We start from the raw sequence: 15,106 nt of genomic DNA, 5'->3' as shown, positions 1-15,106 counted from the left end.
TATTATTCCTGTCAACGCCTTGGTCACATGATCGCAGTCTTCTCAAATACGTGGGTTATGCATGAATTACTGGCTCATGATTATGTAGGATATGTACAAATTTTGGTACATTTCTCTTTGTAAGAACATTTACAAACAGTGCATGAGAACAGCCTGTGGCCATAGGTCCTTAAAAAAGTCTTGAAATGTCTTAAATACACATCTACAAACAAAAGGCTTTAATAGCATTAAATTGTCTTCACTTCAGGTTGGATGGGTCTTTAATGCTTTTTAGTCAGGTCATTGTGAGAATTCGATGGGGGGAACAGACCTCCATACATCACCTGTGTGCATACAGTGCCCCTATTTTCACCCCTCTACACATTAATTCAATTCAATTCAATTTTATTTATAAAGCCCAATATCACAAATCACAATTTGCCTCACAGGGCTTTACAGCATACGACATCCCTCTGTCCTTATGACCCTCACAGCGGATAAGGAAAAACTCCCCAAAAAAACCCCTTTAACGGGGAAAAAGCAAACTCATTGCATTAAGATCATGCAATGAGTCTGCATTCTTAAACTAAAGCCAACAGGCTAGCCTGCTCATTAGTTGTTGTTTTTTACTGTGCAGAGTTGTAAGCACAGAGCGTATCATCAGTGTCAAATTACCTCACTGTTCATTTTGAAGTGATATGGGAAATGGGGTGGCTATGGGCCCAGGAGGTAAAGCGCACTAATCAGAAGATTGGCATGGTGGTCTAGAAAGGTGCTATACAAGTGCAAGTTCAATTCGCATCAATGTGTTTATTTGGAAAGAGTATATTTTCAGTTTGGGTGTGTTTTTCCAGCACAGGTTTGGTCTTAAATGTCAGTTAAAGTTGTATTAAAACAGTTTTAAAAAGTCTAATATTTAACTTGTTTGTATCTGTCAACACCCTGATACACTATGCCTTGGTGGCTTACTACTTTGGGGTGCACACTATGTATGTGACATCAGTGGGTTAAATCAGATTTCTTTGCATCTCGCTCACATTTTTCATGTTTTTCACGGTGTGTTTTCCAATAAAGCAAAGGCATTAAAACTTATCTTTAAAGAGACAGTTCAGATCAGAAACTCTTATCTCAGCTTTGCATCTGTGGAAGTGTGTGTGTGTGTGTGTGTGTGTGTGTGTGGCATGTGGCTGCACAACCACAGAGTCTGAGTTTTTGTGCGACACCAACACCAATTGAGAATCTTTATGTCAAACAAGGCATTTTTTCTGAGTGGCAGCCCCGTTCAAAGGCATTCTTTATTCTGTGCTCATCTCAGCACTCTTCATGATCTAAATGTATGCAGTGACTGGTTGCTTATGTTTATTTATCTGTTTAAAGTCCATTTCTGAGAAAGTGCATTGAAATTCATAGTGAAGATTTTTTTTGCAGGCACCAACAAAACTACAATTCAAGGATGTCTATTGGCTTTTAGTTTAGTGTGGGATGAAAATGTAAATAGACTAGCGTTAGCTTGAGAAGCTGTCGTTTTGATTTTCCTCATGCAAGATAAAAGACAACAGTGATTCAGTCTTTTTTTAGGGGGTTGTTTTTCTCTCAGATTGTTCACTTTCAATGTGCTGAATTCGAGCTACTATTTTTTAGTTGCCTTTTTTTTTATCAGATTCATCTCCAGTATTCGACTGAGGGCCTGATAAGCAAGCGCAGCAGGGATATACAGAGTCACACGGCACAGTTGTCACCCCGACTCGGAGAGAGAGAGCAACAGAGCAGAGCAGAAAATGTCCCAGTACATGCTGTAGTCCAAACTTCTGTTCCAGTATCTCCCAGCTGCAGAGCAACTCTCCTCCAGCCTGGGGCCATTCAGTGTGAGCCCAGCTATTGCAAGCACTCCGGGGTGTTAAAAAGAGTGAATTAAATAAATAAAGATCCTGTGTGTGTGTGTGTGTGTGTGTGTGTGTGTGTGTGTGTGTGTGTGTGTGCGTGCGTGCATGTGTGCATAAAGATTGATGATTTCAGGCTGGGGCTGGGGCTCTCACATAGCCGTGACCCAGCTCCCCCTCACCTTTGATAGATAGATGGCTTTAGGGGCTTGTGGCGGATCAGAAGTGATCCTTGGTATCTCCCACAGACCACACAACCTGACTGCAAAGTTTGTCAGCCCAGGCGGCCAGCCGACGCTGCGGTGCATTAAGGCAGCCGAAATGAACATGCACATGATTGAATTTGGCCTGGGAGCAATAAAAGTTTTCCAGATTTGCACAGGCCTGGATGCTTGGAAAGATTCATTTGAAGTTGGAGTTGATGGAGTTGGTAGACGCAGTAGATCGGTCTCTCTTTGACCCCTTTGAAGGTGAAAGAAATCTAAATACTGTAATACCATATCAATACCATTTTAGATGTTCATGTGTGTTAATTTTGGCACCTGCTTAGCTTTAATCTTAGTATTTTAATGAAAATGTATTTTAGTCATTTGTATTAGTTTAGTATTAGTCAATAAGAGCTAAGACCTTCAGTATAATTTTTTATCAGTGAAATATTTCTTTCATTCTCCTAATGGATTCTTAACTTCCACTTTTTCTAAGCATTGTGAGGCCATTGGTTCCCCCAGACGTTTTTCAAAGGGGTGGCCAGATGGGGCCTCTGAAAATTTTGGGGTGGCAAACTAAAATCAAAAGCCATATCTGAATTTCAGGAATTCCATCATGCTGGTGAGGTATACATGCTAGTTGAAAACTATGTCAATATGGAGAGTTAAGGAATTGCATATGTACTTTGGTTTCTTATGTTACAGTTATAATAATTAAATATCTGGTGTGATTAGACTAATACCTGTACAGTTAACATTTTGAGTTTCCCAACAATCCTGTTTTAATATATTATGTTATGTGTCTATACATATTTGGTGAGTAGTGGTTGTTGAAATAGGTTGATTGTCCTTTTACTTAAACGGCCGATGTGCTGCTTTAACTTGGTTGTGAGGAGCAAAACGTTTACTGTGGACTCATGGGTACTCAAAGAATCCATTTTCATCCAAACAGCTTAAAGTGAGAGTTCAAAGGACCCATTTGAAAATGGCCATGCCCGTTGTTCCCTCACCAAAATTTAGCCTAACTTTTGACATTGTTTACCCCCTTCCCAACCAACCCAGTCTCACCTTGAAGTCGTCGACAACTGGTGCTTGGTCAGTGACTTCCGGCATCAGACACTGACCAAGCTGACCAATGTTGGTGTGACACCCAGCTGATTGCTGTGATTGTTTAACGATGCCCGGCGGCATCAGGGAGAAACACAACAGGACAATCGCAAAAGTTAAGATGGTGGAAGTCTGGGTAGAGTGGGCGGGGAGGGTGGTGGATGAGTCAAACAACCACTGGCTTACACTTGGGAGGCCAGTGTTCACTTCCTGTAAGACTTTAAAAGCCAAAAAAAAAAAAGCCAAACTTTTTTTGTTTCCTAAACCCAACCATTTGAATGTGTTGGCCACATGTAATCACATGCATTTGTTGTTGAAGGAAAAAAAAACATGTAAATTTGTGGTGTTGCATCGACTTATTGTGTGAACTTTGATAGAGACTGTATGCAAACTCTACATTTCCTGTGAAAACAGAAGTGTATTTTATGAACACACAATGCATGTAACAGGCTAAAGTTGACACTGCATCCCAGAACATCAACGACCGACACAGCCAGGGTATCTTGAACATCATATCCCGATGTGGAAAATCCATGACCCAACATTGATATGTGATGAGGTCGGAGTGAGAATGTGTTTAAAATTACTCAAAATTCAGGGCCTTCCGTTGGTGGTGGCACTATCTGGGGCTACAGCTGTCACCAACAACATTGTTTATCTGTTTGTAAACAGCTGTAATCATTTACATACATCCCTCACATCACTCTGCTCTGCAGTATAATGACTGACACTCCTTCTTAGTTGTTCTTCCTAAACTCTGCTGTTTGAACACTGTCGTTCTTGTTCACTTGTCATTATTGCAGCCACCTGTTCTCTCCACTGCAGAGCAGCCTGGATATTCTGAGGCTGAATTCACTCACCTTTTCACTGAAATACTGATCACTGTCTGGGTTTAGCTTGAGACAAGAAACTAAAATGAATAATGTCAGATAACATCCACACCTCAATATCCCTTTAGTGACCATCTAGAGCAGGGATACCCAACTTGCGAGTCGTGACCGGTCAGTTAATAAATGAACTTTATAATTAATATTTAAATAATTAGCCTGGACCTCTGTCAGGGAGTCTGAGGGATACTTATCCCAGCACTAGTGCTAGGTTTCACTGACCTTGGGAAAGCACCCACTCCTACTGATAGCCTATAAACATGGAAGATGGCCACCAACTAAAAGTAACATGAACTTTACATCCAGAGCACTGTAAAAAAAAAAAAGTACTATTAACATTTGCTTACCTTTTCATAAATATTTAATACTGCCCTTTGTTATAGTTTGTCCCAGTAAGTGACAGTTGTTACTGCCTCTTATCTAATTGTCAGTGAGACTTTAGATTAATTTAGAATTTATTACTTTTTCCTTCCAAGCACTGGTAAGGAAGCACTTGACAGGTAGCTTAATGTTAGCTAACATTACAGTCAGATAAATATTGTCACTGATATGCAAGATACTGCATAAACAGGTCATGTAGGTAAAACAAGATCGGAAATTGACTGTAATGTTGTACTGGAACTGGGTCTGTATATGTGTTGCCAGTTTGCCAGTTTGTTTGTTTTATAGGCTACCTATGTTGTCTTGTCTTGTGTTTTTGATGATATCATTAGCATTTCATTAAGAAGTATGTGATCCTTGTGTAAGTGCATTCAGTCTTGTTTTTGTTGTACCCCCCAAACCAGAAGGGAAACTTAAAGAGAAAATTGGTCCAAAAATGTTTTTGATAGATGCATTCATACCAAGCAGCAACCTTAGGGGTTGAAAAATGAAGCCAACGTGGAGGTGCCAAAGACTGCAGTTCCTTGAACGGCTACTTAAGGTTAGCTCCAGAAGCGAGTCACTTCCCATAGACACCCTGAAATGTCCAACTTTACAACATAAATAAACCTTTTTCTCAGCCTGGTTCAAAATTATTTTGGTCTTTAAAGCTAATTTCTGTGTTCATGACAGCTGTACAGGGGGCAAAGTTTTATATCACTCACCCAGTGGTGTAGTGGTAGTTGATGAGGTGGGTGTACTTCTAGGTAGATGGGTGGGTTACCAAGAAGGAAGTTGGTGTAGGCTGCTCTCCTATATATTCTAATGGTTTTTTGGCTGGTAGATGGGCATAATGCAAGCAGCCAAAAAAAGAAGGGGGTTTATCCTGTAAACCTGCCTATACCCTCCACTACACTACTCAACTCACCCCTGAAGGTCTTGAGGGTGCTTTGAGTGACAGGCTGTCTGTGGATAGCGTCCAAAGTTTTTTAGTCAGATCCACCCTTTGCTCCTCTACAGCTTCACCGTCTCGTCCACTTATGCCTAAGTCAAGGTTTCAGAACGACAGTCCACCAAGCAATGGATGAAATCACAGTAGCTACATCCACTATCTACATGCTGGCCATGTGGGCTGTATAATGGCCGTATCTTCTTACTATATTATGACGAAAACTCTGTGTGTGTGTCTGTGTGTCTGTTCCACGTTTTTCTCCTCACTGACTTGGTCAATCCATGTGAAATTTGGCACAGTGGTAGAGGGTCATGGGAGGATGCGAATGAAGCAATATTACATCAGTTGGCCAAAGGGGGCGCTATAGCGACCGATTGAAATTGCAAACTTTGAATTGGCATATCTCATGCCCCGTATGTCGTAGAGACATGAAACTTTGCACAGAGATGCCTCTCCTCATGAGGAACAAATTTGTCTCAAGAACCCATAACTTCTGGTTATATAGATTTTCCGCCATTTTGAATTTTTTGAAAAACACTTAAAATCGATCTCTTTCTAGGAAGACTGATCTGCATGAAACTCGGTGAACATAATCTACGGACCAATATCTAAAGTTCCCTCTTGGCAAAAGTTGAAAACTTACTAAATCTGAGCTTCTATAAGGCAATGAATATTGCTGAGGGTGTGGCTCATCACATAAAGATGTATAACATCTCAAGGGTTTCACCTATCACCACGCAACTTTGTAGGCATATGACCACACATAATCTGAGGGGACCCCTCCATTATTGACCCCATCAAACAAAATGGGGGCGCTAGAGAGCTAATTTCTTATCTAGGCCTAACCGCCATATCAATTTTTACTAAACTTGGTAGATATGTAGAACAGGACGCCTCAAGGTGACTGGAGAAATTTAACTCTAATTGGCAACTGAGTGGTGCTATAACAACAGAAAAATGCTTAAAAATGGCTAAAATGCGACTGATCGCTGTGGCTCCCCCTTGTGGCTGAATGTTTGTTTGTTTTTTCTAATTTTTGGTATGACTAAGTCATGGTATGGTATGCTGTACATAATCACGGAAACTGTCAGTGTGTCATTCTGTCAGTCAGTCAGTCATTCTGTCTGTCCCACGTTTTTCTACTCACTGACGTGGTCAATCTATGTGAAACTGCACATAGGCATTGAGGATTGGCATAGGTAGAAGGTGACAAAGCTACTTTTTCCAGAAATTACACTATTACTATATTCTTTTACAAACTCACTTTTAATTGAATTGTATGCATTCACCCCACGAGTTACTGCGCACGCGCGTAAGCAATCGTACTATCAAATTCACAAAAACTCTGTCTGAATACATTGCTCTTCTTAATTGGTTCAGTTGACTATTTAATCTACAATTTCCTATGACCTGTACCCCAAACACACACCATGTGAAACTGTACGTGGGCAACTGTGCACTCAATGGGTATGCACTAGTTAGTAATATTAATGATAACTTGACAATGAAGACTTGTCATTTTATATAATCTGCTAAATTGTAGGGCAAAAAACAGTGAAATATGACTCTGAGGGATGAGATTTTTATTACCCTCAGATCTCTATGTTATTTTATCATTATTATTATTTATTTTACAGAAACTACCACTTACAAATACATTAACACAAGTGTCAATAGGTGCTTTAATAACAGAAGATTAATCAGTGGTGCATAGAACAATCTAACTGAATCAACTAATTGGATGGGGCTGTGAACAGTTCACTTTACTGGAGTGGAATGAAAATGTACAACACTCAAAAGGAGTGTATTCTTCAGCGGGTGTTTTTTTTTTTGTTTTTTTTTTCCCAATTAGCATGCAAAGGCAGAAACAGAAGTATGATTCATCCTTTCACAGTCATGGACATGCTATACATTCTTTATAGCTTCAATTCACATACAGTATCCTTCACTTAGATTGCTGTTTCTCCTATAGTCTAAGTCAGACACAAAAGGACACAGCCTGAGAGATTAGTAGCAGAAATGGTTTTCATTTCTCTGTGTCTGCTTGAAAAAGTATGCATGGTATTGATGGGTCAAACCTAAACCATACTGTCACAACAGATTCTCTTCACTGGCAAAACTTTTCAGTAGAAGTAAAGCTGCATTATTGCATGGCAGTAACTAAATTTCTATGATTCTTTTTTCTGATCACCCCTTTTATGTTTGTCTCCTTCAAAGGGGATGACGCATCAAAGGCACATTAAGAAATTCCATATGCCAAAGGCTTATAATCAGTGGAAAAATAACTATCTGTATATTTACCTTGCACAGCTGCAGCAATAGAAGCACAGTTTAAGACTCAAGCTTGCAGTGCAGCTGCAGTTGGTTGCTCTCTTTCATTGTCTCTCGGACATCTTTTAAACACGTCTCAGTGTTTGAGTAACAAAAGCTTTTCTTGCTTCTTTTCAACACATTTCACTCCGACTTCCTTTCCCTCAAGACAACACTGCTAACACCATCTCCACTCCCACTCTCTCTTTGGTTATGTGTGCTTTTCTGTCTGTTAACAGCTCCTATCTGCCATTCTGCTTCTATTTCTTTCCCTCCCCCTGCTTGGATTCATCAATTTAAATCCTGCCTCACCATATCCCCTTGTTCCCTCTCCTTAAATGCCTATATCCCTCAAGCATCTGCTCTCCTGTCTTTTCCTTCCCCCTCCAAAGTTGTTCCCCTTGCCCTGCACACAAATATCTCTCTCTCTTTCCATTTTCTACCCCATTTTCTTCTTTGCCCTTGAGTTTGAGGATGGCATTTCAGGGACACAGGAAGGGTACATTATCTTCTGCAGGCCTCTCCTGAGACTTCTTGGCTCTTTTTTGCTTTCTTCTCCCCACCATCTTCTCCTGTCTGCTCTCCCTGATGTCCTGCCATGTCACCTTGATGGCAGTGCACACTACTATCTCACTAATAACTTGGTCACAAACCCAGCAGTCCTCTTTAACAAAGACTGAGAAATTAGAGAGGCAGCTCACATGTAGAGTTAAGGTGGGAGAAACAGTAAATATCAGTTGTCATGCTGTTGTTAATGTTGTTCTTTGTGAACACTTACCCATTAAAATGGAAGAATGCTGTAATGAGGGACTTTTTCAGAGCTTGGGTAGTGCTGTGTAGTGGGTACTGAAGTGTCCTGTGAACTCTTTGTTTCTGCTGAGACAACATTTGTTCTCTCTCTCTAGTACACATAAAGAGGAACATCATTCTTTGGCACATAGTGCGGGTTGTTTTCAATGGCTTCACTTGCACAGTTGGGTGACTGGCGGTCAAACTGAAAGCTGCAGCACATGAAGAGGCTCAGAAGTGCTTCTATGAGAGGACAGACCACCAGGATAACAATGATTTATTATTTTATTGCTTTTCTTATAATGCAGAATCATTTTGGGGGGGGGGGGAGAGAGCCAGTAGTGGCTTAAATACTTTAAATTTAATTGAGTGATGGTGCAGGTGAGTATGTGTAAATAAGATGATTATTTTTGAAGGGCTGTAAACTCTGATGCTTTGCAAACCAAAGTTGTGGAAGCTGGTGGAAGAGGAGGAGCACTGTGTGTACTGAAATACAACGATATGTTGGTGATAGGGTGTATGTTTGACAGAGATGTTGTGATTTACTATGAAATGGCGTCAGGAAAAAATGTAAGTGGCGGGATTGGCTGGGTCCTCAGGGTTACTGCGGGGAGGCTGCCAAATTATTGTTTGACAATTTAAGCTTTAATACAAGTTTGTTTTTTGTTTTTTTTTTTTAAATGTAAATATTCCTTGAAATACACACAAATACAACATATTATTAGTAAAGATAAATTGGCCTGTTCCTTAAAAAAGCATTTAAGACAGGCTGACTGTTACTGATGAATCTTGAGCAATAATGTGAGCTAACTAACACTAAATCACTGTGCCATGTGCGCGGGAATGTATTTTCACTGAAGTGTACTGCACAGTATAAGAGGCCGTTTACACGTTGCCGGCTATTTTCATAAACGGACATTTCACCGTCTCCATTTTCAAAAAGATCTTCATTTACACTTACCCGTGTATATATACACAAGAGCATGCCAAACCTGTACGTGGCAGTGTAACGAGAGGCTCAAGCCTTCCATGTATCCATTGTCACCATAGCAACATAGGTCGCACTTTTGACACAGGCGCAAGTTACGGCGCATACTGTGACGTCGGCTGCCTATAACTCCGTTTATCTCAGTTTATATGCAAACGCACAACTGGAGTTTTCCAAAATCTCCACTCTGGCCGGAGTTTTTAGAAAGACTCGTTTTCAGAGGAGAAATCTACGTTTGCGTGTAAATGAAGGGCACAAACGAAAGAAGATGTCTCCATTTATCAAAATCACCGTGTACGTGTAAACGGCCTCTAAGTGTGCGCGCATGACTCTGTAGGTGCATGCTGTAGGCAAGATGGCTGCCTGCTGCAGATAACTTTTCAGACCAACAGACAATATAACAGGTTGGGGTTTTTTTGGGGTTTTTTTGCCTAAATATAGCCAGATGTCAACCACAGAAGAAACATACAATTCCTTGAGTTTGGGTTGAGCTACAGGATTCCTGCTCAGACATACTTACATTGATGGCTCCAAAAATTCAACAATCCTGAGCTCTCTCTCTTCAGACACACTTTGTCTGTGAACTGCATGTGCTAAAATTTCTAATATTTGCTTTTGAATGGTGGCAGACATCCAGTTGTATGTTTGCTGAAGCCACTCACATCCCCTAGGCAACTCGTAATGTTACATCCACTAGTCTTCTGCTCCATCATTAGCTGCTATAAAACTCCATCCTCATGGGTATGCTTCCATTGTGGAAGAAGCAGCTCCAAAATGTTCTTAGCCTGTTCAGCCTGCCTATGCTATTGAGTTGCTCCCGGTACCATGAATCTCTCCCCAGGTTAAATATCAGCTTCAACAGTAGCTGACCCCGACCACTGCACTTTGACCTGACATGACGTTGTATTGTTAGAGCGTAATTAATTAATTTTGCCCGTTTTAGACATCTTTTTTCTTTCATTTATTTACTCACAGACACTAATATAATACATATGCTGTTCAAAATTGAAACAACTGTTCAGATAGCCAATTAGTTATGGTAAAATAGCCAACTATTCACAGACACAGTATTGTTCTACCACTTGTCAGTAGGGGGGTGCTGCAGCACCCACAGCACCCACCTTCTGGTACCCTTGCACTGTGCTGCAAGGTGAACTAGTTAGCTAATATTTACATACTGAAACATTTTGGCCAATTAGCTGTTTTAAAATTATAGATTGTTAATCCAAGTCTACAGACATTCTGTGAGCTGCAGTTGATTGTTTTGTAACTCTTTGAGCAAGAGATGCTGACACACTGTCCACCTCAGAAAACACCAGTGAAAGTGCATAAGGCTGATGCACCTAGCCATGCTTCAACTGCTGCTGACTTAGCAGCAAGCGCAACTGAGAAAAGGCCCAAAAATATTTAGAGAATTACCATAAAACTTTAATGAAAAGCCTAGTCCTAATCAAACACCTAGTCCCTTTTACCAGCCCAGTGTGGCTCCACATTTTGACAAATAAACTGCTGTCTCAATCAGTCTGGTTGTAATAAGTAAGTAATTGTTTATTTTTATTTTTTTTTTATGGAAGTTCTTTGGGTGTATAAAACGGGGTTGTTGGCTGCCTCAAATTATATCTCCATTCCTCAATTACCCTGTAGGATATTCATATTGCTTTATTTTGTAAGGGTTCTCAGATCAAAAGAATCAAAAGGGTCTTTATGAAAATTAATCCATGCTGTGAGTATTGTTTTAACAGGATAAAAAGGTGTGGTGTCGGTATGCCAGGTGCCATAATCCTTGAGTGCGTAACTCAAACTTTTGCTGGTATTGTTGTGACCCAAAAGCATTGAATCTTCCTAATCTTTTAAAATCTCAAATCCCTAATTGAATTTATTTAGGTTAAACTTACCATATTTATATGGAACAGAAGTTTAAATGACTCAAATTCAGTGCTTAAGAGATTCAAGATCTGTAATCACTGCTTGTTGGCTGAGAGGGCAGAAAAAAACAACATTTTAGACTGCTACAACCTGAAAAATGAAATGAAAGATTCTCCTCATCACCTAAAAATCCCTTCACAACCTAGCCTTCTCCTACCTCACTGACCTTGTGCAACAACAAACTGTTCCCCACAGCCTCAGATCCACCAATGCCAACCTCCTCAGCCCTCTCACTTGGTTCAAGTACCTGGACTCAGGGGGGACAGGTCCTTCTCCACTGCCCCACCCTCCCAGAGAATCTCTTTCACTCAAAACCCACTCATTTAAATCCAATTTTAATCTGTGATCTTTCAGTTTACCCCCACCCCCACAATAATTATCTTTTCATTGTTGTAGTTGTATTTATACTGTACTTGGTCTTGTGTTACTGTTTTTTATGCCAGCGATAGCCATGACATTATGTTCTCAGGTCTGCCCATTCACCCGTCCTGTTCTTGTGAACACGATATCTCAAGAATGTCGTGAGGGAATTTTTTTCAGTTTTGGCACAAATATCCACTTGGACCTAACAAGTAACTGTTAGGATTTTGGTACTCAAAGGTCAAGGTCAGTGGGATCTTGTTTCAGGCTCATTCCCGGGACTGCGATATTTCAAGAAGGCCTTGAGGAAGTTGCTTTAAATTTGACACAAACACCCACTTTAACTCAATAATGACCTGATTACAATTTGGTAGTCAAAGGTCAAGGTCACTGTGACCTCACAAAACATGTTTTTGGCTGTAACTCAAGAATTCATGCACTAAATATGACCAAATTTCTCACAAATGTCTAATAGAATGAAATGATGAAGTGATGACCTTTTATATCCAAAAGGTGAAAGGTCAACTTCACTGTGACATCATAGTGCTCTACGTGAAACACTTTTCTGGCCGTAACTCAATGTCATATCTCAGAAACAGAAGAGGAGACTGTGGTCAGGTATTGAACTGATGTGTGTGATGGACATGGATGTATCTTTTAAAGCTCTATACAAATGAAATTTATTATTATTATTATTATTATTGTTATTATTATTATTTTAAAGCAATGCAAACACAAGCTGATATCAGACACATCATTACTTTTGAGAGAAATCTTATTGCTTTGTTACAGCTGTTACTGTCAGTTGTTTTTATGAATTTATTTTTGAGGCCATTAACTATGGAGAAGCATTGATTTCATCTGTCATTCCGGAGGACAGCTGCTTATGCTACTAATGCGAAGCCACATGGTGTAAAACTGACACTTGATGTGAGGACTTTGAGAATGTGCGTCAGCTGGCAGCCTTGTCTTGATTAACTTTCCTCAGAGAATTACAGTGTGGCTTTAACTGACACTGCGGTCTCTATTGGTGAAATGTAGCATCCTCTTTTAGGAGAAAGTCAAGCAGAAAAGGAACAGAGTGGAACCTGCACACCTGTATGAGTCCTCCCGATACTTCTCGTCAGGTGATCAGTGTGCCAGTGAGAACTTTTCTCCATAACAACCTTCCCAGGTGCTATTCAGTAATGTGCCTAAACCCAGCAGAGTGAATCCATGTGCAATTTATTACTGTCACCTACCAACATCTAGGGAGGAAGCTTGAAGTCAATTACGTCTTTTGTTTTTTACGTTGAGTGCTGTATTAAGTGTCTCTGTCAAGCGTGTCAAATTGATACAGGAAGGAGTAGCAGGGCTGGCATTTTCCCCCATTCACATTGTCATATCTCAGTAGTAGTCCTGGTGTGCTTGCAGGCTTAAGAGACTCACAAAAAGGAGCAGAATATGAAAGTTCTGACAGACAATTGATAATGAGTGGGAGCTGAACAAAGCGCTAATCACCAAGTGTTGTAACATCCTCAGAAAAATGTCAGTAAGCTCAAGAACTGGTGTTGAAAGGAACAAGAGAGGAGCATGAGAGACAGAATTGGGCACATGTCATGATATTTACTGGTGTAAGTTTTGACACACGTGGATCTTTGTGAATTTAACTTGTCATACTAGATCAGGTAGGTACAGGAATTAACAGGACCTGTCTTCGCTCCTGCTGCTGCTGCTTCTGAACTTAGATCTTTGATTTCCTTGCTGGCAATTAGAACTGAACTTCTTTCTCTGTGTTGTTAATATCAAAATATTCTCTTTTATTCAGACACCAGAATAATTCTTAATGCACTGTGCTACATCACGTTATCAGTAAATCTAAATATGATAAAATAAAATAGATGACAGTATCAACACTTCCTTCTTTTCTCTCTGTGCACCAGTGTGACGATTACTTTCCAGAGGCCACACAGACAAACAGAATGTGAAAACAACAATTGAGGCCACAGCTGCTGACTTGTCATATTAACTGAACCTCTGTCTCCACTTTTTTTCCACTTTGTGTGTGTGACCTTTCATAGGGGACCTGGCATCAGACGATGAGTACCTGGAAATCCCATCTATCTCCAGACAGAGAGCAGGGACGTACGAATGCACAGCTGTCAATGATATTGACACAGATGTCCAGACCGTAGACATCACTGTTAACTGTGAGTCCAGAGCTTTGGCTGAAGGATTTTAACATTTTCTATTTCAATAAATATTGCTGAAAAGATTAGTTTACCAGTTAGTCTCCTGGCAGAAAAAAATAAATGACATCCGCTCTTTTCATATTCATATAATCATTTCAATTATTTATCATGAAAAAGTGTTGAATATTGTCCAGCTTCTTAAATATAAGCCTTTCTGCCTTCCTGTCTCTAATCTCTTGTGTGTTATACTATGGTCAGCTGAATGCCAATGTGTAGTCAGACTGTTGGTCACAAAAAAAAATAAATAAATAAAATAAAATATAGCTATTTCAGAATAAGAAAGCTGTACAGATTTGTGCAGGATGTGCAAAGATATTAGGCAGGGGATGTTTAATAGTTCACGGTAAAGTAAATATGTGCGGCAACAACAGTCACAGTACAAAAGTTATGACAAAAAAAAATTCAAAAGTATTTTCAAAACATATTATAACATAACAAATATGTACAATATAGCTGTTCCAGAATAAAATGGTAAATATTTGTGCAGGCAGTGCAAAGATATTAAGCAGGGGATGTGCAAATATGTGCAGAGATAATAGAGTTGAAAAGTTACAAAAAAATAAGATAAAATTACTTTCAAAGTCTATTGTAACATAATTTGTAAAATATAACTTTCAGAATAAGAAACTTGTACAGTTTTTGTGCAGGGCACGCAAAGATCTTAGGCATGGGATGTGCAAAGGTTTACAGTAGAGCAAATATGTGCAGAGATAACAGTCCGACAAAGTAACCAAAAAAAAAGACAAGAAAGACAAATATACTTTCAAAAGGTATTATAACATAACATAACATAACAAATGTGTACAATACAGCTGTTTCAGAATAAAGCTGTACAGTTTTGTGCAGAATGTACAAAAATATTGGGCAGGGGATGTGTAAAAGTTCACAGTAAATATGTGCAGAGATAATAGTAATAGATGTGTTTTAATGTAACATATATAGTCAGTGTATATGTGGGGTGTGGGTGGGGGGTGTTATATTGGTGAAGCATATTTATTAATCCAAAATAGAGTTAATGGTTGTAGCCCTACTAATAAACAAAGCTAGTAGTGTGAGACATTTAGATGTTTAGAATTTAAATGTTGAACTCTGCAGATTTAGTTTATAGAATGTAAATATTGTAACTATGTC

At 39.6% G+C, this 15,106-nt stretch overlaps 1 protein-coding gene across 4 annotated transcripts in view; it reads left to right on the top strand.

The window, feature by feature from the left end:
* ntm (neurotrimin) overlaps positions 1-15,106 on the top strand; it is a 651,113-nt gene that overhangs the window by 617,453 nt on the left and 18,554 nt on the right. For all 4 annotated transcript variants that reach the window (XM_049591585.1, XM_049591584.1, XM_049591583.1 and 1 more), the window contains one exon: positions 13,805-13,933. In XM_049591585.1, the coding sequence (XP_049447542.1) occupies positions 13,805-13,933 (129 nt within the window). The remainder of the gene's footprint in view (positions 1-13,804; positions 13,934-15,106) is intronic.

The sequence above is a fragment of the Epinephelus fuscoguttatus genome, linkage group LG12 (assembly GCF_011397635.1).
Source record: "Epinephelus fuscoguttatus linkage group LG12, E.fuscoguttatus.final_Chr_v1".
NCBI lineage: Eukaryota > Metazoa > Chordata > Actinopteri > Perciformes > Serranidae > Epinephelus > Epinephelus fuscoguttatus.
Note: the sequence above shows the minus strand (reverse complement) of the source record. Positions and strands in the feature narration are given on the sequence as shown.